Source organism: Pseudorasbora parva, chromosome 5, assembly GCF_024679245.1.
Source record: "Pseudorasbora parva isolate DD20220531a chromosome 5, ASM2467924v1, whole genome shotgun sequence".
NCBI classification, from domain to species: domain Eukaryota; kingdom Metazoa; phylum Chordata; class Actinopteri; order Cypriniformes; family Gobionidae; genus Pseudorasbora; species Pseudorasbora parva.
In genome coordinates, this window is record NC_090176.1 from 13,274,083 (window position 1) to 13,299,033 (window position 24,951).

The window sequence follows — 24,951 nt, forward strand, 5'->3', positions numbered from 1 at the left end:
CGCTGGTTAATGTGTGGTTTTATAAAAAAAAAATAATAATAATAAAAAAACTTTGAGTAATTCAGCAAGCAGTAGCGATCGCTTCTTCCTCCTGCCATGTCGGTTTTCTTTTGGAATCCATGGTGGCTGACTATATATTAAAAAAAATCTAAGCTATATATAGGCAGGTCATTTAACAGCACACCAGTTTTAAAAAAAGTATTAAATGGATGAAAACATGTTTATCTTTCATTTAAAATGTGTATATTATAATGTATTCTCTTGAAAACTCTTCATTGTCAAATGTGTATTGGAATTTCACCATTCAATGTGAATTTATCTGAGGATATTCTTAAATAAGGACATCTATTCAGTGATTAGTTCATGCCTATGACATCATCCAAAATTCCATTTGTGGCACAGCAAAGTGTTGTAAATCCACTCTAAGACTAGCACTTAAGATTTAGTCCTACACTTTACTTAAAGTATGATTGGGACGCTTGATAACTAACTTTTAAGCGCAGCTTTGAGCCAAGAATTTTTTTACTCTTAAGTCAATTCTTAGCAGTGTTCTTGTGAGTAATTCTAAGATGTTTGATAAATACGGGCCCTGGCACTTATCCTGAGTAATGAAGTATTAATGATTTTCACCTGTGACATATTGATTGAGTAAATTGGCAGGTGCAGAGAACAATTATTCTTGTCATGAGAAAGGTGGAGCCATGCTGATTTACATCTGTATAAATTTGGAAGGTGGCACTCTAAAGTATTGTTGAAGAAAGCTTGGCAATAATGGGGTTTTGGCAGGTTGGCGTTGGATTGGTAGTGATTCTTGCTCTTGGATTTTCTGATGCACAATGGAGCGCAAGAGCAGGCCATAATCGCAGTCCAAGTGACTTTAGGCCTAGGGCATTTGCTCAAGCTTCTCAACAGGCTGATTCCAGGATGGCTGTGGTTTCCAGTAAACCTGTATTTGTGACACAACCATTCCCCGCTCAGTTTCCTCTCCAGACACCAGTCAGGACTGAATTTGGAAAGCAATCTCAAGATTTCATGGGCGTTCAATCAAAAGAGCTGTTGCAGGGTCCAGTGGCGAAACTGACGTGGAGCTTTCCAAGTCTACCAGAGGAACCGCAGCCACCCGCCATTCCTTTTGAGTTGCCGCGTCCTGTCCCTGCCAACAGTGTAGCTGCTCAGTGTGGAGAGAATTCAGTATATGTGGAAGTGATGAAGGATTTCTTTGGGACTGGACTACCACTGTTGTCCTCTGATTTTACACTGGGAGGCTGCACTGCAACTGGAGAGGATCCTTCTGCTCAAGTTCTCATCTTTGAGTCTGAACTGCATGGATGTGGCAGCACCTCAATGGTAGGGTTTTATTTTGGTGTTACTCACAGAAAATATCTATCATATTCTATTAACTTGTCTTTTTAGGTGACTGGGGATGAGCTTGTCTATTCGTTCAATATTATCTACACCCCACAAGCAGTTTATGGTGTTCCTATTGTCAGGAGCCGTAGTGCAGTGGTTGATATCGCGTGTCATTATCCAAGGTGAGGATTAAATTAGTGATCTGCTGATCCCACTCTTTATGGACATGAGATGAATGCTTGTTTAATTCCTACAGAGCACATAATGTGAGCAGCGACGCCTTATTGCCCACTTGGATCCCATATGCCTCAACTAAGGTTGTGGAGGACCTCTTTGTCTTCTCCCTCAGGCTCATGACTGGTTGGTTTCCCATACAGATTTGTAGCGTTCAGTTCAGTTTTATTATTCATCCGTTCAGGAAATTTAATTTGCACAAGTGTTCAAACACACAATTTATACAATCACACACATCATTACAATTACAATTGATTTAACATAGAAACGGCAGTCGGTATGAATGAGTGTTTAAATCTCTTTGTTCTCCCTCCTATTGCTCTGTATCTACGACCTGATGGAAGTACCACAAACTCTCTGTGTAATGGATGGGAAGAGGAATTAATTATCACATTGGCTTTTTTAACAATGCGCTCTTTAAAAATGTCTTGCACTGATATCTGTGTAACTCCAATAATCTGAGATGCAGTCTTAATTAACCTCATCAATCTATTCCTGCTAGACACCGTAATACAGTCAAACCATACAATGACGCAATAAGAAATAACAGATTCAATAAAACTCTGATAAAACGGTGTCATTAGCACTCTACAGACCTTAAAAGAATTCATTTTCCTTAGGAAAAACAAGCGTTGTTGGACCTTTTTACAAATGGCATCAGTATTAGCATTATAGTTTAATTTATTATCAATCACTGTACCCAAGTATCTATACTCATCCACCAGTTCAAGAGCTCTACCATTAATAACAGTAGGAGAGACAGGAGTAACAGACTTTCCAAAGTCTATAATCATACCCTTGGTCTTAGCTAAATTTAAGTTTAGGCCACAGTTTGTACACCAAGAAACGAAGTCCTCCACCACAGAACCATGCGACGTCTCCTCATTTGCTAAAAGGCTCACAATGACAGTGTCATCCGCAAACTTCAGTATATATCTCTTATCTAATGTAGTACTACAATCATTGGAATATAAAATAAAAAGCAGTGGCGAAAGTACGCACCCTTGAGGAGAACCTGTGGAGGCACTTAACATGGAGGATATGTGACCATTGACACACACACACTGTGTCCTATTTGTCAGAAAATTGACTATCCATCCTACCAGATTAAGATCCAGATTAAATAATTCCACAAGCTTCTCGGCTAGCATATATGGCCTTATTGTATTAAATGCACTTGAAAAATCAATAAAAGCTAGCCGTACCCTTGCTTTTTGAGTCTCCAGATGTTGAGTTACTAGATGCACTAAAGTCGAAACAGCATCTTCAACACCCCTCCCTGCCCTGTACGCAAATTGAAAGGGATCTAATTTGTCTTCTACATACTTCAATATTTCCCCTCTCACAATCTTCTCAAATGTTTTCATCACCAGAGAGGTGAGGGCTACTGGCCTAAAATCGTTTAAAACCTTAGGATTTCTACACTTTGCCACAGGAACAACTGTGGAGTGTTTCCAGATTTGTGGGACAATTTGCATCCTAAGAGAAAGGTTAAAAATCTGTGTAAATATACCACTTAATTGTGAACTACATGCTTTCAGTACCTTGCCACTAATATTGTCCGGTCCAGGGCTTTTATTTACTTTTATACTTTTAAATAACCTAGCCACTGTAGAAGCATCAATATTAAACATATTACTTTGTGAATAGTCATTCTTTAACTTAACATCATCATCATCCTCATTAAATCGTAAATAAAAATTGTTTAATTCATTAGCTAAAAACACATTAGATGAATATCCATTTAAAGAGACCACAGTCCTATTAGTTTAGTCCTAAGCATGCTTGTGAACCTGTGCTAAGACCCTTTATTTGCAGATGATTGGCTGTTTGAGCGACCTTCTAACCAGTACTTCCTGGGTGACGTGATAAATCTTGAAGCATCAGTGCGTTTGTACAGCCATATTCCTGTCCGTGTGTTTGTGGACAGCTGCGTGGCTACTGCAGTCCCTGATGTCGCTTCTGTCCCCAGATACTCCTTTATTGAGAATAATGGGTAAGAGGCGCTCCGTCATGTATACTGGCTTTCAGAAGGGTCTTTTAACTGGGTTTGGTTTACAGGTGCCTGGTTGATGCCAAGCTCACAGGCTCCACGTCTCACTTTATGCCTCGGACACAAGGTGATAAGCTGCGGTTTCAATTAGAGGCGTTCAGGTTCCAGCAAGCAGATAGTGGACTGGTATGTGTTAGTTCTGCAACTCTTTGTATGATCTGCTACCATGGCGTACAAACAATTGTTTTTGCAGGTCTACATCACATGTGTTTTGAAGGCGGCTGCAGCAACCTCAAGTTCTGAGCAAAAAGCTTGTTCATTCTCTGCTAATGGGTATGTTGCCTGCTAGATGGGTGTACAGGTAAACTGGTTGTCCTCAACTTACCTGAGGGTGTTTCTTGTCAGTTGGGTGTCTGCAGATGACTCTGACCAGGTGTGTGGCTGCTGTGACTCCACTTGTAGCGTCAGAAGTGGAAGTGATCGGCTGCTTACGGGTATGGACTAACTCTGGTAACTTGTTTTTGTCATTCATGGCTTTAGTTCTCACTAATCATTTGATCCTCAGATCTACGATGGGAAAAGGCATCTGTCGGCCCCATCAATGTTAAAGACTATGGTCAAAAAATAACTGGAAGTGCCTTGTGATTTGAATAAAATATTATCTTAATATGTTTGTCTGTCTTTCACTGGCACAATACTAAACTCACTTATTCAGGTTACATGATCTGACTGGTCAACTATGCATTACATTGCCATTTATTTGTATCTACTGGCCTGTGTGGGGTCTGATATTTTGATTCAGTCATTTGTAGTCCTGTTGCAACACTAGCCTATAAAACTATTAACATGGTGTCTGTGACCATAGAATTCTGAGGAGCAGTTTTGAAATGTAAAGTACGGCTCTTGGCTGTCATTCCTGGGTAACTAAAATTTGGCAAAGAGGTGAGCTGTTGGTGGAGCTGAGGTGATCACTAACAGACGAGCACCAATCCACCTGTCATTCAAAGTGGCCATATCCTTAATTATTCTGAACTTCAAGGCTTTAATGTGAGTTATAAAGATTCACTGCCCCCTCACAGTTCTTATGAAGGGTGACCTGAATAGACCATAGCCACAATTTGTATCAGGCTGTAAAGTTTATTTTTGTTTTGTTTCTGTAAAGTTGTGCATTTTAACATGGGGCGCTAAAATTCTGTTCCTGTCTCTAGTGGCCAGTTGATTGATTTGCAGTTTAAGGCACTTCTGTATTGGCTTCAAGAGAAACTGGGGGAGGTTGTGGCTTGGTTACATTAAAATGCATTCCAAAGGCATCACATCCTTTCTAGTGCTTTGTGGAGTCTTTTGCTTCTATATTTCTGGGGATTCAAGCCAAGCAGCCACATAGAAGTGAATTTAAACTGCAATTCATCATCTGGGCCTGTATTTACCCATATGGAAAAGGTTCGCTTAAAAAAAAAAAAAATGTTCCAACAGAATACTGTAAGGATCATATATGCTGCAAAAACCATCATTGGACGATATTAATGTATTTTCAATCATATGTCCTACATTGTAAATATATATATATGCTGGAAAGTTAAAATGCACAACTTTCGCCCCATGTTAAAATGCACAACTTTCTACATTGTAAAAATATATTTGCTGGATTAAATACAACCCCTGCAAATCAGATTTTACTTTATTAATGAATTGGCAAGTAAACGAATAAAAATGGGTAACCCTAACACAGAACCTATTTCCTTTGGTGAATGATGAGTATATTAAATTTAACTGCATATTAAAAATATACAGGATAAATATATTACAATATTTAATAATACATGAGGAATTGCTGCTTTCAAATTGAAAAATGTGACTATTTACTTATATATCATAATGTATGTCATTTTATTTGATGTGCATGTGATATACCCAAAAATATATTAACCAAATATATTACAAAATAAAAGGAACTGTAATCCGTTACAGTTACTGAGAAACAAAATGTGCTATTACAGTTACTTATGAAAATTTTAACGATTACAAAGGGTTTATATATATCAGAGGTGGGACAAAGTCCTTGTTATGCAAGTCACAAGTAAGTCTCAAGTCTTTGCCCTCGAGTCCCGAGTCAAAGATGAGGCAAGTATCGAGTCGAGTCTGAAGTCAAACCAACAAGTCTCAAGTTGAGTCCAAGTCCTACCATTTCAGTTTCGAGTGACTTCAAATCATCTTACCACAGAAATAAAAATTATACAAATCATGTATGTATTTAAGACTTGTATTTATTTAAACCTCTTTTTATACAATGACATTAAGCAAATACAGTAAAAAAAAAAAAAAAAAAAAAACGAAAATGTAAATGTAAATTTTCACAGAAAATGCTTGCATTTCAACAGCATATTGCACTAGAACAATGCACAGCAGCTTCATTCCTGTATTGTGTTGACCTCATATTGCAAAACAGTTCAACTTTCAAATAGACATGTGTCCTCAGGGTGTCCGCGGGGTTTTAAAAAGTATTAAAAAGTGATAAATCAAAATTGTCAAATTTAAGGCCATTAAAAGTGTTAAATGTGGTCTCAGAGGTATTATTTTTTTCCAAATTAGGTATTATATTTTCAGACTATCAGGTGTCCTATTCTAATTGAAATTCTATCTGCGTTCGCGTTAGTTCGTTTAAATATGGGCTTTAGCATATCTGGGCACATAATCAAAGATCTTTCATTTCCGTCTCGGCGTGTGTTTAATGCTGACGTCATATTCAGTGGTCGTTCGGCATCATCTCAGAGCACTGCGCGCTCAACAGCAGTGGCTGGCTTACGTTTTATTTTAGACTTGCTTTAAGGCATATCTTCAACGACTATCCTCATGAGAGCAATCTTAAATGATTTATATAAAGTCTAAAATGAACAAACAGTTGTGAGAGAATGAGGCGCAATCCATAGACAGTGAGATCCGCGTGTCTGTCTGCTCTTAAAGGGACAGCAGCCAATAAAGCTTCCTGTCAGGGAACAGAGAAAAGGACTCGCTGCTCAACACTAAATAACTTTTGTAGCTTATATAAGGATTAACTATTTAATTTATAGTTTATGCAGTGCAGACTGCATATAACTTTGATAACTTTATTACATTTCTGTATATTTCCTAACTGTTAAGACAGGAAGGGCAGGAGTAAACATGACCTTTATTATGGGTTTATGTTAGCATTGTTTTAAGTTTAACTAAATTAAAAACTGTTATATTTTTGAAGCCTAATAATAAATGTAAAAAAAAAAAAAAAAACAGTAGCTGTATTAATATCAGTAATACTGGCCTTCATTTATAAAAAGATGCCAACAAGTATTTAAACAAGTATTTAAAATATACTGTCTTTATGTTGTTTCTACATTCATTTGATAAACTGTGAAATTATTATCTTAAAACGTATATTAAAAACATTTCTTTTTTTTATTGCGATTAATCACAGAAAAACGTGTGATTAATCTAGTTAAAGTTTTTAATCGATTGACAGCACTAGTTTTTAGTATTTTGTTAAATTCAACAACTTATCACAGTTATAGAAATGTAATATTTGGCTCAGGTTTTGTTGTTGAAAAAAAACACTAAATAATTGAATTGCTGAATTACCAATTATTAATTTAAATCAAATGTGTATGCAGTAATGCTTCTCCTTAACCAACCTTTGTGAATGTTGAGATGTATTTAACTGTGTCTGAATGATAACTTATTACAGATTTCCTCCTGGTGTCGATTCTAAATCTATTCTTTTTTTTGTATGTTATATATGTCAAAATCTGTGTGAATAATAGAAAGGTCGCTGATTAACACTTGCAATTCAGTGTCGTGGTGGTTTTAAAAAATATTCTGAAGGTAGTAAAAAAGGTATTAAAAAGTAGTAAATTTTACTTAAGGATTGCTGTATATACCCTGGTCCTTTTAGCCTAAACTTAGGGCCTTTATGGGAATATTGTTTAGCTTATTTTTGATTTAATTTGGTTTACTTTAATTATTTAATTTATTCAATTATTTTGTTTTGCTATACTTTTTATGCCAGCTTGCCATGCCCCCCCCCACCCCCCCCCCCCCCACCCCCCCAGCTTCCCCTCGCGGCACCCAGGGGTCCCTGTCCCCACTTTGAAAAGCACTGCTATAAAGCATATGACTTCAGTTTCTTGAGGGGAAAGTGCTTTCTTAGGAATTTTGAAGCAGTGAAAATATTTGTAATATTGCATACACTGAAACTGAATTATTATCGTATACCGTGGTGTATAATAGACAATGCATATTAACACAACAACATTGATATGAGTAAAGAGTAGTTTCAAATACAACATGTGAGGCTATAAGGGATTTTCTGACATTTCATATTCTTCTCAGGTATGAAGAATACCTAGAGGGGTAGGGGTACCAAAACAAGCCCAATATTATTATATTATTTATTATCATCAGTATGATTTATGATCAATAATTTATCAATAAATGAGCCTGCAACATATTAAATTTAAATCTCTTGGAGTTTAAAAAGTAAATAGAGATGGGATTTTACAAAATTCTTCAAGTAGCAATAAAGACTGTGAACAGAAGAGGTTTGGAGATGGAAAAAGAGAAAAAGTGACGCAAAGGTTAATTATGCTAACTCCAGTCAGAGTTATTGCACACACATTGGTGCAGTGGTGAACATGCACAAAATAAACCGTAAAAAGGGTAAGCCCTACATCTCAATGTGCAATCTGCCCTAAATAGTATTGAAAATGACTAATGACACATAGCTACTATTTAGGAATAATATGCACTTTTTATGACGTGACGGTTTCCAGATAAACAGGAAGAGCGGTGCTCTCTGAGTCTGAACACAATGTCCATTGCTTTGTTTTGTTTTTTGTCGATAATTTTGTGTCGTTTGGTCCACGGTGGTCCACAGCCCTCTCACAGACTGTTGTTAAACAGATGTGTCGCCTTAGTAGCGCAAAAATGTTCACGTAATCGTGCTGCTCGTATGAGGAGGTTTGCAAGTTACCAGCTGAAGTGCAGCAAGGACTTTGAAGCTTTGATTACGGACTCCAGCACGGTTAGTGTTCACACTGCATGCGAACCGCGCCCCAGTCCAACTGAAACGTGCTCTGGCCCACCTCTTCCAAGCCGGCTAATCGAGCCGCGCCCGGGCACTGTTCGGAGCACTCACTCCTCTAATTTAGATGACCGCTCTGTTGCAAGCCTACTGTCGTCACTCCAGTCACTATCCATCTTTGCGAGTCTGACAGCTGTCAAACTATTTGTCACTGCGGGTCTCAGGTGCACGCTCAACCCCGCCCTCGTCTTGTCCCCTCTGTCTCCGCTGGGCTCTGCCCACTTTTTCAAAAAATTTCAAATATTGCCAGTGGGCGGAGTTAGGCTGTGAACAGGGGTTTAGTTACCCTTTAAGCCAGAGAGCCGGACATTAGATAAGGCCATAGATATCGCCCGTTCCCACGAGCTTGCACAGAAGAGATGACTGGATGAAAAGATGCCCAAAAAACTGATGCTGTGAATGCAACAAAACAATGACAAAATGCACACAGATACATCAAAACTAAAGATCATAAACCAATGCACAGGGAATGTGACAGATTAGCAGGCTCACACAGCCTAAGAGAAACGTGCCCAGCTAAAGGCAGGCAGTGTATGAAATGCAAAAAGTACAACCATTTTGCAAAAGCCTGCACCAAAGCCTCAGAGGAGACCTGTGCATGCTATAGAGCAAAATAGTGAAAAAGAGCAGTGCAAATTGTATATTGACAGCATCAAAACTGTGAATAAAAAACAAAAGTAATGTACAGGCTTATGCAGACATTAAAGTTGGACCTAGCTAGCAAATAATCAGGTTCAAAATAGTCAAAATAGTGCGGAAATTAATGCAATACCAATTAACACTTTTAATGCATTATTTAAAAGAGCATAGCACCACCCGCACAATCTGTTACAGCCTATGGAGTCAACGCATTGAAAGTCAGAGGCACCTGTGTGCTAGAATGTGAGCACAACACGCATTCTGCACTACTAGAGTTCCACATTGTCAAGGCCAAAGCACCGCCCATCTTAGGTTTAAGTGCCAGCTTAAACCTAAACCTCATTAAACTAATAATGGGACTAAGCAAAGAGGATACAGATACATACAATGACCCTGAGACCATACTACAGGAGTATGCAGATGTTTTCCAAGAAATTGGACAATTCACTGGAGAATGCACATTCCGGGTCAGCCCACATGCAACACCAGTCGTTTACCCTACACGCAGAGTCCCCATGGCACTACGAGCTCGGCTGAAAGAGGAGCTTGACAAAATGGAGGACAACAACATCATTGTGAAGGTAACTGAACCCACTGAATGGGCTAATGCCCCAGTGGTAGTCAAGAAACCTAAAAGCCAAAGTCTATGAGTATGTTTAGACCCAAGAGACCTCAACAAGGCTATCCAGCGGCCCCACTTCCCACTCCCCACACTCGAAGATGTCACCACAAAGCTCACGGGAGCCCGCTACTTCAGTGTCCTAGATGCCAAGTCAGGGTACTGGGCCATACATTTAAGCACAGAATCATCAATGCTGACCACATTTAATACTCCATTTTGCAGGTACAGGTTACTCCGGCTGCCCTTTGGGATCAACTCGGCGCAGGACGAATTCCAGAGGCGTTTGAATGAAACGTACAAAGGCCTCAAAGGTGTTGCTGCCATAGTTGATAACATCCTCTTATTCGGTAGGGACAAACAGGAACATGACACTAACCTAATAGCCATGTTACAATGCACGAGAGAAAGAGGGCTAAAACTGAATCCCGATAAATGCTGTGTTGGTGTCCAAGAGGTCAGCTATTTTGGCAACAGGCTCTCAAGTGAAGGCATTAGCCCAGACCCACAAAAGCTAAAAGCCATACAAGAGATGCAGCCACCACAGTCCAAGCCTGAGCTAGAGACCTTGCTTGGCATGGTCAACTACTTGGCAAGATTTACACCACACCTTTCAGATGTGAACTCACCACTCAGACAATTGCTAAAACAAGATTGCTAATTTGCATGGGATGCCGTCCACGACGTAGTGTTCAAGCAGATCAAAGAACTGGGCCCGTATTTATCAAACATCTTAGAAATACTCACAAGAACACTGCTAAGAATTGACTTAAGAGTAAAAAAATTCTTGGCTCAAAGCTGCGCTTAAAAGTTAGTTATCCAGCGTCCCAATCATACTTTAAGTAAAGTGTAGGACTAAATCTTAAGTGCTAGTCTCAGAGTGGATTTACAACACTTTGCTGTGCCACAAATGGAATTTTGGATGATGTCATAGACATGAACCAATCACTGAATAGATGTCCTTATTTAAGAATATCCTCAGATAAATTCACATTAAATGGTGAAATTCCTAAGAGGAGTTTACATCCAATACACATTTGACAATAAAGAATTTTCAAGAGAATACATTATAATATACACATTTTAAATCTAAGATAAACATGTTTTCATCCATTTAATATATTTTTGTAAACTGGTGTGCTGTTAAAAGACCTGCCTATATATAGCCTAGATTTTTTAAAATATATATTCAACCACCATGGATTCCAAAAGAAAACCGACATGGCAGGAGGAAGAAGCGATCGCTACTGCTTGCTGAATTACTCGAACAGTGTTTTTTTAAATTTATTTTAAATTATTTTTTTATAAAACCCAACATTAACCAGTGTTGAAAAAGATGATGTCTGCTCTGTCTAAACGATACTGTTTGATTAACTATTTGTCGTCAAACATTTCGAACACATTCTCCCTCTATTGAAAGATTTGCGCACGTCTCTGTCTCCTCAGCGCCATCACAAGCCCCTACTGGCAACTCCTAACCACTTGAGAGACCCCTCGAGCTGTCTTAAATAACTGGGAGAATAAGAGTGATTCTTAGCTTTAAAAAAATTGATAACTTGCTTTTATACTTAAGTTTGAAAGTAGGAGTAAATTTAATGAATTTTCAGCACTTAAGACTAAAATAGCACTTTGAGAAGCTTGATAAATATGGGCCCTGATACTTCATCTTATACTGAGTAAAAGTTAATAGAATACAATCATGGATACTTGCCACTATCAGAGGCCCGACTTTTAATTGATTACAGGCTTTTATTTGAGGAAATACAGTAATCCTTTTCTGGGATAAAAATGTAAATGACAAGGTCAAAACGCACAGAAATATCGGCGGTTTCCCATTGTGTAAACGCAGCCTAAATCTGTCATTTTTGATGAAAATAAGAAATCATTTGGTTTAGTTACTAACAACCTGCCCTTATTTGGTACTTAATTTTATCCTGAGTAATGAAGAATGAATTATTTTCACCTGTGACATATTGATTGAGTAAATTGGCAGGTGCAAAGAAAAATTATGCTCGTCACGAGAAAGGAGGAGCCATGCTGATTTACCTCTGTATAAATTTGGATGGTAGCACCCTAAAGTGTTGTTGAAACAAGCTTAGCCATAATGGGGTTTTGGCAGGTTGGAGTGGTGGTTATTCTTGCTCTTGGATTTTCTGATGCACAATGGAGTGCAAGAGCAACACATAATCCCAGTCCAAGTGAGTTTAGGCCTAGGGCATTAGCTCAAGCTTCTCAACAGGCTGATTCCAGGATGGCTGTGGTTTCCAGTAAACCTGTATTTGTGACACAACCATTCCCCGCTCAGTTTCCTCTCCAGACACCAGTCAGGACTGACTTTGGAAAGCAATCTCAAGATTTCATGGGCGTTCAATCAAAAGAGCTGTTGCAGGGTCCAGTGGCAAAACTGACGTGGAGCTTTCCAAGTCTACCAGAGGAACCGCAGCCACCCGCCGTTCCTTTTGAGTTGCCGCGTCCTGTCCCTGCCAACAGTGTAGCTGCTCAGTGTGGAGAGAACTCAGTATATGTGGAAGTGATGAAGGACTTCTTTGGGACTGGACTCCCACTGGTGTCCTCTGCTTTTACACTGGGAGGCTGCTCTGCAACTGGAGAGGATCCTTCTGCTCAAGTTCTCATCTTTGAGTCTGAACTGCATGGATGTGGCAGCACCTCAATGGTAGGGTTTTATTTTGGTGTTACTCCATGTAATATCCATTACATAAAATATCCATGATTGTATTCTTTTAACTTTTCTTTTTAGGTGACTGGGGATGAGCTTGTCTATTCGTTCAACATCATCTACACCGCAAAAGCGGTTTATGGTGTTCCTATTCTCAGGAGCAGTAGTGCAGTGGTTGGTATCAAGTGTCATTATCCAAGGTGAGGATTAAATTGGAGTCCTGCTGGATCTGCTGATCCCACTCTTTAAGGACATGAGATGACCCCTTGTTTAACTCCTACAGAGCACATAATGTGAGCAGTGATGCCTTATTGCCTACTTGGATCCCATATGCCTCAACTAAGGTTGCAGAGGACATCTTTGTCTTCTCCCTCAGGCTCATGACTGGTTGGTGTATCCCATACAGATTTGTAGCAAGCTTGTGAACCTGTGCTAAGACCCTTTTTTTGCAGATGATTGGCTGTTTGAGCGACCCTCTAACCAGTACTTCCTGGGTGACGTGATAAATCTTGAGGCATCAGTGCATTTGTACAGCCATGTTCCCGTCCGTGTGTTTGTGGACAGCTGTGTGGCTACTGCAGTCCCAGATGTCGCTTCTGTCCCCAGATACTCCTTTATTGAGAATAATGGGTAAGAGTTGCTACGTCATGTATACTGGCTTCCAGAAAGTTTTTCTAACTGGGTTTGGTTTACAGGTGTCTGGTTGATGCCAAGCTCACAGGCTCCATGTCTCACTTTATGCCTCGGACTCAAGGTGATAAGCTGCGGTTTCAATTAGAGGCGTTCAGATTCCAGCAAGCAGACAGTGGACTGGTATGTTAGTTCTGCAACTCTTTGTATGATCTGCTACCATGGTATACAAACCACTGTCTTTGCAGGTCTACATCACATGTGTTTTGAAGGTGGCTGCAGCAACCTCAAGTTCTGAGCAAAAAGCTTGTTCCTTCTCTGCTAATGGGTATGTTGTTTGCTAGATGGTTGTACAGGTAAACTGGTTGTCATCAACTTACCTGAGGGTGTTTCTTGTCAGTTGGGTGTCCGCAGATGACTCTGACCAGGTGTGCGGCTGCTGTGACTCCACTTGTAGCGTCAGAAGTGGAAGTGATCGGCTGCTTACGGGTATGGACTAACACTAACTTGTTCCTGTCATTCATGGCTTTAGTTCTCACTAATCATTTGTTCCTCAGATCTACGATGGGAAAAGGCATCTGTTGGCCCCATCAATGTTAAGGACTATGGCCAAAAAATAACTGGAAATGCCTTGTGATTTAATAAAATATGATCTTAATGTTTGTGTATGTCTTTACTGGCACAATAGTAAACTCATTTATCCCGCTTACATGATCTGACTGTTCAACTATGTATCACAATGCCATTTATTTTTGTAACTACTGTCCTGTGGGTTCTGATAGTTTGATTCAGTCACTTGTGTTAGGCCTGTTGCAAGACTGGACTATAAAAATATGAACATGGCGTCTGACCATGGAATTCTGAGGAGCAGTTTTGAAGTGTAAAGTGTGGTTGAGCTGGCTTTTGCCATCTTGGCCGTGTCATTCTTGGGTAACTAAAAATAGGCAAGGAGGTAAGCTGTTGGTGGAGCTGAGGTGATCACTAACAGACAAACACTAATCCACCTGTCATGCTCTTAATTATTCTACACTTCAAGGCTTTAATGTGAGTTATAAAGACTCACTGCCCCCTCACAGTTGTCATGAAGAGCAAAATTAAACATTGCTATAGGCTAAAGCCACAATTTATAACAGGCTGTAAATAATATTTTTTTTTTCTTTCTGTAAAGTTGTGCATTTTAACATGGAGCTCTGATAACCTGTTCCTGTCTCTAGTGGCCAGTTTATTGAATTGCAGTGTAAGTCACTTTGGTACTGGCATCAAGAGAAACTGGGGGAGGTTGTGGCTTAGTCACATTAAAATGCATTCTGAAGGCATCACATCCTTTCTAGTGCTTTTTGGAGTCTGGATTTCTGGGGATTCAAGCCAAGTGGCAACACAAATGACTTGACCTGCAATTCATCAACTGGGCCTGTATTTACCCATATGGAAAAGATTTGCTAAAAACGTGATTCTAATGTTCCAACAGAATACTGTAAGGGTTGTATATGCTGCAAAAACCACATATTCAAATTGCACTAATATATTTTCAATCATATATGTGCTACACTGTAAAAAAAAAAAAAAAAAACTGGATTGTGTTAAATACAACCCCTGCGAATCAGTTGGATGTTACTTTGGAAAATTAATTAGCAGGTAAAATGAATAAAAATGGGTAACCCTAACGCAAAGAAAATATTTCCTTATATATGTGAATGATAAATATATTAAATTATTTAACTGCATATTAAAAATATACAGGATAAATATATTACAATATTTAATAATACATGAGGAATTGCTGCTTTCAATTTGAAAAATGTGACTATATTTACATATAATGTATGTAATTTTATTTGATGTGCATATGATGTACCCAAAAATATATTGAACAAAATAAAAGGAACTGTAATCCGTTACAGTTACTGAGAAAAAAATGTGCTATTAGTTATTTATGAAATGTTAACGATTACAAAGGGTTATATATATAGAAGGACCTACACACACACACACACACACACACACACAGTTAACAATAACACAAGTCAAGCACACTGGCATGTTCCTAAATATTTAGCAAAGAGCTATAACTGTACTGAAAAGTGCACAGACATTATTTTTAATAAAACTTTTATTGGTTTTTGGCCAAACGTCAACCTCACTATATCCACTATCTCTATTAAATTGAGCAAAATCTCCCTCTATTAAATTGAGCAAAAACACCTGAAATAACAGTTCATTTTAACATTTAACCTCCTTTAAACCAGAAGTAAAGCATGATGGGAAGTAGAAATTTGTTGCAACTCATTCTGTAAAGATGTTTATATGTGTGTACATGTATGCATTCACATTAATATGGGAAATTCAATATACAGTAAGCAGCCAGGCGGATTCATTGCATCCGTATGATATGATTGCCTCCCAGCGGGACTGTGACGCGTCGAGCTCCCGGTAAGATTTGTGCTTGTCATGTCATTTTAAATGCAAATGTTAACTTATGGCAAGATTTGCTAAAAGATTTGTAAATTGCTTGTTTCTGTTCTCATGTCGAAGTGACAAGAACAAAGTTCGTTCTGGCCAGTGCATTCATACTTCACGAGAAAAGCAGGTGCCGATCATCTGCGGTTCTCCACATTAACCACACCCACTTTTAATGTATGACCAATCAAACAATAGTTCACGGACACCCGCAAGAAAAAATGGTAACACTTTAGAATACTGTTTCTTACTTAATGCATAACTAATAAAGAGTTACTGCAGTACTAATGAATATTCTTCATTAACACTCAAGTCACTAATATTAACTACTAAGGAATGAGTGTTAACTAATCAATATGTAATAGCATTCTTTAATTGTGTTAAGTATCAATTAGTTAATCAGTAACTATTCAATTCAGTTATGCCTCCTTAAGAACTACTAATAAGTAACTACTAATTCAGCTTCACAATGAATAACTATTAAGTAACTACTAATTAACAGTGATGCACAGTATCAGATCGAGGCCCTTTCTTCTTCTTTAGTACTAATGTTGTTAGATAAATGTACTACTGTTATGTGTACTATATGTAAATATTCATTTACATTCACTCGCAAATGTGCCGATTAATGTTTCTGTCTGTGTGTGTCCCCACGCTATAATGTTGCAGTTCTTGCAGCATTAAATCAGAGAAAACAATTCTAGTGAAAAAGTACACAGATTCATGAGTGCACATGCAGAGTGCACAAAATGTGAGCGCACACGCAATTTCTGTGAGTCCAGTTTTGTGCGAGAGAATGGATTGAGATTCCGCTTGTAAGCAGAGATTTATTGCTTGTAAACTTGATGTGCTCTCGCGGTACAATATTAATACTACATTAATGAGGATGTTGACGATTTCTTTTTTTTTTTTAATGTAAGTATTGTCTGCAACCAGAAGTTCAGGACGGAACCCCATCCCCAATCTAAGTGCCTTGCCAACATGGCTCAGGCATTTTATGTTTATGTGATACCAAATTATTTCTGTATTTAAGGCAATGACTGAGGGGAAAATGAGAATACAGGGAACCTATGAGTCATTAAAAAAGAATTACCAAATAGTTCTCAAGTAGTTACTTAGAACCTGGAACAGTATTCTAAAGTGAAAACAAACCCATTAATAATTATTGAAGAATTACCAAATAGTTCTCAAGGAGTTACTTAGAACCTGGAACAGTATTCTAAAGTGAAAACAAACCCATTCATAATTATTGAAGAATTACCAAATAGTTCTCAAGGAGTTACTTAGAACCTGGAACAGTATTCTAAAGTGAAAACAAACCCATTCATAATTAATGAAGAATTACCAAATAGTTAATAGTTAAATAATTAAGCCTAACTACCATTAATACAGTACTAATAAAGGAAATTTGACCCTCTATTCTAAAGTGAAAGTTTTATCCTCATTAATTATGACACTTATTGAATGATATTTAAGTTTACTAACCAGAATAAGCCACTAATTAAGCCTAACTACCATGAATACAGTACTAATAAAGGAAATTTGACCCTCTATTCTAAAGATAAGTTCTTATTGTTTAGCAGTTATGTGTATTTTTATGTGTGGTTCTACGTGAATCTAATACGTAAAACATTAAAAGCAATAAACATTCTGCTGCACACTTAGTTCCAAGGATTTACATTAAACAAACTACACCTTAAAACCCTAAAATGAATAAGATTTCTGTAATCATTTAACCATTATTTATCAAGTAATACTTATGTTGCTTGCCATGGGCCACAATGACTAGAAAGTACACCAAAACGCAACATAAATTCACAAAAGACACTAATTTAATTCGTTCGGTGTAATCCACATCTTTAGAATCCATACGAGGAACTTCTTTATCCAGCGTTCTCCATCTTTCTCTTCAATAGCGACCTTAAACAAATCCCGCGCTCCATCTTTCTCTTCAACAGCGACCGTAAACAAAACCCGCGCTGGTTGGGAATTCAAACATTGCGTTTGACCATTGCGAATTAATGAAATTTACTCCTACTTTCAAACTTAAGTATAAAAGCAAGCTATCAAATTTCTTAAAGCAAAGAATCACTCTTATTCTCCCAGTTATTTAAGACAGCTCGAGAGGTCTCTCAAGTGGTTAGGAGTTGCCAGTAGGGGCTTGTGATGGCGCTGAGGAGACAGAGACGTGCGCAAATCTTTCAATAGAGGGAGAATGTGTTTGAAATGTTTGACGACAAGCAGTTAATCAAATGGTATTGTTTGGACAGAGCAGTCATCATCTTTTTCAGTGCTGGTTAATGTTGGGTTTTATAAATAAATAAAAAACGCTGTTCGAGTAATTCATCAAGCAGTAGCGATCGCTTCTTCCTCCTGCCAGTTCAGTTTTCTTTTGGAATCCATGATGGCTGATTATATTAAAAAAATCTAGGCTATATATAGGCAGGTGTCACAATTCACTAGTGTGAGTGCCCGTGATCACCACCAGAGGGCACTCCACCCCGAACTGTCACTCCATCACAAACTACATTACCCATAATCCTTTCCTCTGACTCATTAGCACTCAATGTTCACACCTGTGTCTCATCACCTCATTACCTCTGCCTATATATGCCTGGTTATCTCTGTCATTCGTTGCGAAGTCTTGTTTAGTGTCACTACTGCATTTCTGAGCGTTTCTCTGGTTTCATGTATCTTGGTCTTTGATTTCTTGCCTTCTCCGTGGATTACCCTTTTGCCTGTTCCTTCTGTTTTGTTTGCCTTTTCGGACTGATTTCCTGTTATGACCTTTTGCGTGTTTTATGGACTACGACTTTGGATTACCCTTTAATAAATACTGCGTTTGGATCTCCAACCCTTCTGTCTCAGAGCAGTTCGTTACAGAAGACTTCGCCACCTTGGATCCAGCAGTATGTCTCGTCTGTCTATGCCAGGGAACTCACTCACTCGAGGACCACATCATAGACTTTCTGAACATTGCAAACTTCACCAACCTCCCGGACTTTATGTTGATTGACTTTTTTTTGCCATGGACTCAATAAACAGTTACAAAGCAAACTCGTCCGTGATGGTCCTCGAGGGTCCCTGAGTGAGTTCCTTGATTATGCCTTTCAGGTAAGCGGCTCTGCTTTCACAGTGGGTGTCAAGGAGGAGGATTGTGACATTTCCACTGCACCTGCCGTGCCTGTGTCCTCGGGCAAGATGGCCGCCAAGCCAGTGTCCTCTGACAAAATGGCCACCGAACCTGTGTCTTTGGACAAGATGGCCGCTGAGCCTGTGTCCTCTGACAAGATGGCCGCTGAGCCAGTGGCCTCTGACAAAATGGCAGCCGAAGCTGTGTCTTTGGACAAGATGGATACCACTCCAGAACCTTCAGCCATCATGGACATCAATGCAGAGTTCCGGGTTGTCATAAACGGCACACATGAAACCAGTAAGGTGGTCCCAATGCAAGTGAGACTGGCATCCAGCCTGGAGGACTCACCGCTGATGTCAGTGCGTGCAAGTGGCATCCCTAGATCAGCGCCATCCAACCCACAGGCCTCTGCGCTCTCAGACCTTCCAGAGCCTGATGTCTTCTCAGCGGACCTTCCAGAGCCTGGTGTCGTCTCAGCGGACCTTCCAGAGCCTCGTGTCGTCTCAGCGGACCTTCCAGAGCCTCGTGTCGTCTCAGCGGACCTTCCCGAGCCTCGTGTCGTCTCAGCGGACCTTCCAGAGCCTGGTGTCGTCTCAGCGGACCTTCCAGAGCCTGGTGTCGTCTCAGCGGACCTTCCAGAGCCTGGTGTCGTCTCAGCGGACCTTCCAGAGCCTGGTATCGTCTCAGCGGACCTTCCAGAGCCTGGTGTCGTCTCAGCGGACCTTCCAGAGCCTGGTGTCGTCTCAGCGGACCTTCCAGAGCCTGGTGTCGTCTCAGCGGACCTTCCAGAGCCTGGTGTCGTCTCAGCGGACCTTCCAGAGCCTCGTGTCGTCTCAGCGGACCTTCCAGAGCCTCGTGTCGTCTCAGCGGACCTTCCAGAGCCTGGTGTCGTCTCAGCGGACCTTCCAGAGCCTGGTGTCGTCTCAGCGGACCTTCCAGAGCCTCGTGTCGTCTCAGCGGACCTTCCAGAGCCTCGTGTCGTCTCAGCGGACCTTCCAGAGCCTCGTGTCGTCTCAGCGGACCTTCCAGAGCCTCGTGTCGTCTCAGCGGACCTTCCAGAGCCTCGTGTCGTCTCAGCGGACCTTCCAGAACCTCGTAGGCTCGTAAATATAGTTCGTAAAAAATATAGTTCGTAAATATACCCTAAATGGTAACACTTTACTTGAAGGGGTGTGCATAAGACTGACATGACACCTTTATAATCATGACATGACACGTCATGAATATGAAGGAGTTTTTATTCATGTTTATGACAACTGTCATGAAGTGTCATTCGTGACATAAACCAATACATCATAACCTGTCAGTGTCATTTTCATGACAACTTGACATTACCAATACAACATAACTTGTCATAAACAGACATGAAACGACATATCAGATTATCAAATTTAAGAAACTACTTAGCTTATAGGGTTAACCTTAAACTGTCATGTGGTTGGTTTTGATGTTGACTGAGGCCATTATAATGTGATTAAAAAAAATTCAGTGGCACAAGTTTAATTTGTCATTAAAATATAATTAGGTGTTAATACGCTGTCAACATTTTTTTAATAACATAATGTTCATAATGTTTTTATTTATTTAATTTTTTAAGTTTCCTCCACCAGCTTCAACAGAAGGTTAGATAATAGACAATTTTCAAATGTCTTAGAAATATGAACAGGAGTTCGAGAAATAAAATCATTTAATTTTTAAGACCTGTCCTCTCACAGAACACCACTGGCACTGACTCTTAAAAACACAAGGCATGAATTTATAAACTGGTGACCACCACCAATTAACGCAAAAAGGGAAAACACGTACACAAATAATGGCCATTAGACAAAATAAACATTATATATATATATATATCTCAACATCATATACACACATTAACAAAGACCGAAAATTACACTTTGTCAAATGACTTCACTTTATACATTTTCTTCCGATGTATAAAAATAAGAGAAATAGTCTTTGGAGCCCCACCCCGGACTGAACAAGGAATGGTTGCGACTAGATCCTAGGCCGGAACAGTATATAAGTCCAATGTTTCCACCCGAACCCCTTTAGATGCGCCGGTGCACCAGCTCACGGGACTCACGGGACAGCTCAAAGAAATGGTAAGAATAAACTATTTGTTAAAGAGTGAGCTAAAGTTTAAATAAAGTATATTAAACCCAAAATAATGTTGTTGTGAATTTGTGTACTTACTGCAAACTAAATTGACATTAAACACCTAAACAAACTTACCTGACTGAGGCTCTGCCAACATCCGTTACAGTGTACACATAACCAGTGGTACCACCATAGACATCATCATATATGTCTATGCCACTCTATCATTTTGAGTTATATTAATAGTTTTTAATGACTCTGTACGATTTCCTCTATGATGCCATATTTCAGGTTAAGCAAAATATTCATGACACTGTTAAATAATTTGACAGAGTATTGACACTTAATGACATGTTAATGATAAATTCAACTTGTACCACTGTAGTTTAGGTAAAAAAAATATTCAGGGTCCCCGCGGAGTCTTAAAAAGTATTAAATTTCAAAATCAAAATACAAGGCCTTAAAAAGTCTTAAATTCGCGGAAGCATTGCGTTCTAGGTCTTAAATAATGTTAAACAGGTCTTAATTTTCCTACGTCCATGTAACGCTACCTCATTGAAACGCTATCGACTCCCGCAGCACGCGCACACGTGTGTGTGTGTGTGTGTGTCTGTTCCGTGGTGTTTGTACTTCTTTCTTTCGCTAGACCAACTATTGTTTGCTCTATTAAAACTACAAATTAGACAAGCATGCTACTTATATTGCAGCCAATCAGCTTTCGTGTTATTGGCACGAGCCTCTTTCTGATCGTACCCCACAGACTCATAAAACGGATTTTATTCTTCAGCTGAGTCTAACGGTTCTTGCAGTTCCGCGATCGTGAAAGTGTTGGACTTTTTTCCCCAAAGTCCTCCCCAAGTTCAATGATCGGCCAGGAGTCGAGTTATCAATCAAAAGTATACATTTATTAAAGTAACAGCGAGTAAAAAAGGTTTCTGAGCTCAGGATCCAGACCAGCATCAGGAAAATCAAAGACCAGCATCAGGAAAATCCTGCTTCACTATGGCTGCTCTTGAATGAATTTCACAACTTTATCATGCATTGTGGCAAGGGGAGCGTGGTTCAGCGAGGTCTGCAGCGGGAGAGAGAGCCGCGGGACGAGGGGTAAGTGAGTGGGTTGGACGCAGATTAATAACACCTGTATCTTGTTCCAGTAATGGGCGTGGGGAGAGGATAAAACGCCTGCGGAATCGGAAGCATTTGAGAGAGAGACAAACTGCTGACGCACCCCCTGAGACTCTGAGATACCCGGATACCGGAAGTACTGCAACCCGGAAGTGAAACTGTTATTGAGCATATGAGAAAAAGACACACGCTGAAGTGTGCACGTTGTGATTTAAGTTATAACAATAAAAGACGTCAGCAGTCCAAGCAGACCCCATGTCCTCTTCCTTCCTTACCTCACGAATCTTGACATGCATATTTTATATTCTTGTTCTTCATCCCCTTCTCCTTCTGTACTGTCTCCTCCAAATTGGGGTGTCCTGCGTCATCAGTCTCCTGGCAGCATTTCTATGAACATAGGTTAACACACACACAAAGAAAGTACAGCTCTGGTATTTTCCATCTTAGAGATCCCCTACCCCCTCTGTCTAATCCTTGCTTGACCTCGTACCACATCGTACCACCTATCCTTATCCTTAGTTTTGTTTCACACTCTTTACAGCGTCCTGCAAAAATCTCAGCACATTCCCTAATCTTCTGTACATTTGCAAGTTAAATCATCATAAGCAAATTCAAGAACAATTCAATTCATAATGAACATCACACTCAATCATTATAATACTTCATGGTGAAAAACACAATTAATACTGTATACTCAATACTTTATACTGTGAATCATAATAAGCCACATGATCAATACTCCATATCATAATATGCGACTACATGAAAATAATGAACATATCCTTGAAATAAATGAAAATATCCTTCAAAATCGAAGGCGAATCTTTCTCACCATCTTGCATAATGACCAAATAAAAGTATAATATTACGGAAGCTTATTGCATTCACTTGAGAAAAAAAAATCTACTCTGTTTTTCTGAATTAATGACTTAATTATCTCAGAATTATGAGAATTTTTCATGAATAATTTTTTTGCTCTGTTTTTCTGAATTAATGACTTAATTATCTCAGAATTATGAGATAATTTTTCATTAATATTTTTTTTTGCTCTGTTTTTCTGAATAAATGACTTAATTATCTCAGAATTATGAGATAATTTTTCATGAATAATTTTTTTTGTTCTGTTTTTCTGAATTAATGACTTAATTATCTCAGAATTATGAGATAATTTTTCATGAATAATTTTTTTTGTTCTGTTTTTCTGAATTAATGACTTAATTATCTCAGAATTATGAGATAATTTTTCATAAATACAATTTTTTTGCTCTGTTTTTCTGAATTAATGAGATCCCTCAAAATCCAGCCAAGAGCTATATTTTAGCTGGATTGCATGGAAGTAAACATGTCCCGCCTTTCTAATTTAATCCGGTTTTATTTTACTTTGGGTTTGAGACATTGGGAAATACTGCTGTCTTTAAGTAATATAAATGGTATTGTTATTAGTGTGTCAACTTTGCGCAGACACCTCAAGACTTTGCGCCTGTTCAGATGAAAAGAACATTCTGATCTGCTTGACATTGCTGTATTTCTCCAGGATCAGTTGAACAGATATGGTATGCTTCACGGATATAAGATGATGCATCTGAAATGCATTCAGGCTGGCTACGTGGTGACACAAGAGACAATCAGGCAGTTGTTGAAAATACTAGATCCCCATGGAGTGCAGCTGAGGCGCCGGAATCGTCTTCGGTGACGTTTGTATCAAAATCCAGGCCCGAACTTTTTATGGCATGTAGATTCGTATGATAAACTCAAACCATATGGAATCTGCATCAATGGTGCAATCGACGGGTTTTCACGAATGATGATATGGCTACATGCTTACTCTACAAGTAGTGATCCCAAGGTCATCGCTGGATACTTTATTGATGCGGTGTTATCAATGAATGGGACACCCGCCCGAATTCGCTCAGACTTAGGGACAGAGAACTGTTACATGGAACAGATGCAGATGTTCATGAGACATGATCATACGGACGACTTTTCGAGAAATTGCTATTTGTATGGCTCAAGCAATCATAACCAACGGATAGAGCATTGGTGGGCATTTTTGAGAAAGCAGCATGCACAATTCTGGATCAACCTTTTTCAAGATCTAAAAGATTCTGACAACTTCTCCGGTGACTTTCTAGACAAAAGTCTAATACAGTTCACATGTCTTGAAATAATAGAGGTAAGAAATGTGCTTTAGACATGTAAATTGTGATATGTTATCATATTTTGTCAATGCGCCAAAATGTTGTGACATGCAGCGTAATCATCTAATTTCATAGGTCTAACAACTGTTCAATAACAAATGGGTGATCTTTAGTTATTTAATTAGATTCTTAAATTAATTTGTAGATCACAATTTTTCCAACACATATTTGACTTGTTTTAAGAGATAAGTGGATCTCAGTAGCTATGTAGGAGCAAATTACTCAAAATGAAATAAATAAATAATGAATTCAATAAAATAACAATTAAATGTAGCAGTACACTGTTAGACATTTAAGAGAGATTTTACAGTAACTTACTGGCAACACTGTTGCCAGTAAGTTACTGTATTTGAGATTTACAGTACAATAACCACATTTCAGTTTACAGTAACTACATGTTACTGTAATCATGTAATACAGTACCATTACTGTAAACCTTGGTTAATAGTACATTAATCCTAATCCTATTCAATTATTAATTCTTACTGAATTAGTATATTTTTTATTTATTTTTTGTATCTGACACAATTCTTACATAATCCAAACAGACACACATATTATGAAATATGAAACTCTTTATTTAAAACATTGCAATTGCTTACATTTAAACATAATAATAATAAAAATAATAATAATTAATAGATTTTATTTTTAACGAACTTTTCATTCCGAATCACAAAGTG

The 24,951-nt window shown here is 38.8% G+C and overlaps 2 protein-coding genes across 2 annotated transcripts; both read left to right on the forward strand.

Moving 5' to 3' along the window:
* Positions 1–731: 731 nt before the first annotated feature.
* LOC137075970 (zona pellucida sperm-binding protein 3-like) lies at positions 732–4,243 on the forward strand. The gene is made up of 8 exons (XM_067444909.1): positions 732–1,347; positions 1,414–1,532; positions 1,607–1,710; positions 3,403–3,580; positions 3,646–3,763; positions 3,831–3,910; positions 3,983–4,071; positions 4,143–4,243. The coding sequence occupies exons 1-8, from the start codon at positions 772–774 to the stop codon at positions 4,220–4,222; spliced, it is 1,344 nt and encodes a 447-aa protein (XP_067301010.1). The 5' UTR covers positions 732–771; the 3' UTR covers positions 4,223–4,243.
* Positions 4,244–12,017: 7,774 nt separating this feature from the next.
* LOC137075971 (zona pellucida sperm-binding protein 3-like) lies at positions 12,018–13,914 on the forward strand. The gene is made up of 8 exons (XM_067444911.1): positions 12,018–12,619; positions 12,704–12,822; positions 12,906–13,009; positions 13,075–13,252; positions 13,318–13,435; positions 13,501–13,580; positions 13,653–13,741; positions 13,810–13,914. The coding sequence occupies exons 1-8, from the start codon at positions 12,050–12,052 to the stop codon at positions 13,887–13,889; spliced, it is 1,338 nt and encodes a 445-aa protein (XP_067301012.1). The 5' UTR covers positions 12,018–12,049; the 3' UTR covers positions 13,890–13,914.
* Positions 13,915–24,951: the final 11,037 nt, after the last annotated feature.

What these genes read in the sequence shown, in the direction of transcription:
- LOC137075970 (XM_067444909.1), top strand. Translation starts at nt 772, where the DNA reads ATGGGGTTTTGGCAGGTTGGCGTTGGATTGGTAGTGATTCTTGCTCTT. An exon ending in ATCGCGTGTCATTATCCAAG is followed by an intron (nt 1,533 to 1,606) that starts GTGAGGATTAAA and finishes TAATTCCTACAG; the next exon opens with AGCACATAATGTGAGCAGCG. An exon ending in AAGTGATCGGCTGCTTACGG is followed by an intron (nt 4,072 to 4,142) that starts GTATGGACTAAC and finishes TTTGATCCTCAG; the next exon opens with ATCTACGATGGGAAAAGGCA.
- LOC137075971 (XM_067444911.1), top strand. Translation starts at nt 12,050, where the DNA reads ATGGGGTTTTGGCAGGTTGGAGTGGTGGTTATTCTTGCTCTTGGATTT. An exon ending in ATCAAGTGTCATTATCCAAG is followed by an intron (nt 12,823 to 12,905) that starts GTGAGGATTAAA and finishes TAACTCCTACAG; the next exon opens with AGCACATAATGTGAGCAGTG. An exon ending in CTCCCTCAGGCTCATGACTG is followed by an intron (nt 13,010 to 13,074) that starts GTTGGTGTATCC and finishes CTTTTTTTGCAG; the next exon opens with ATGATTGGCTGTTTGAGCGA.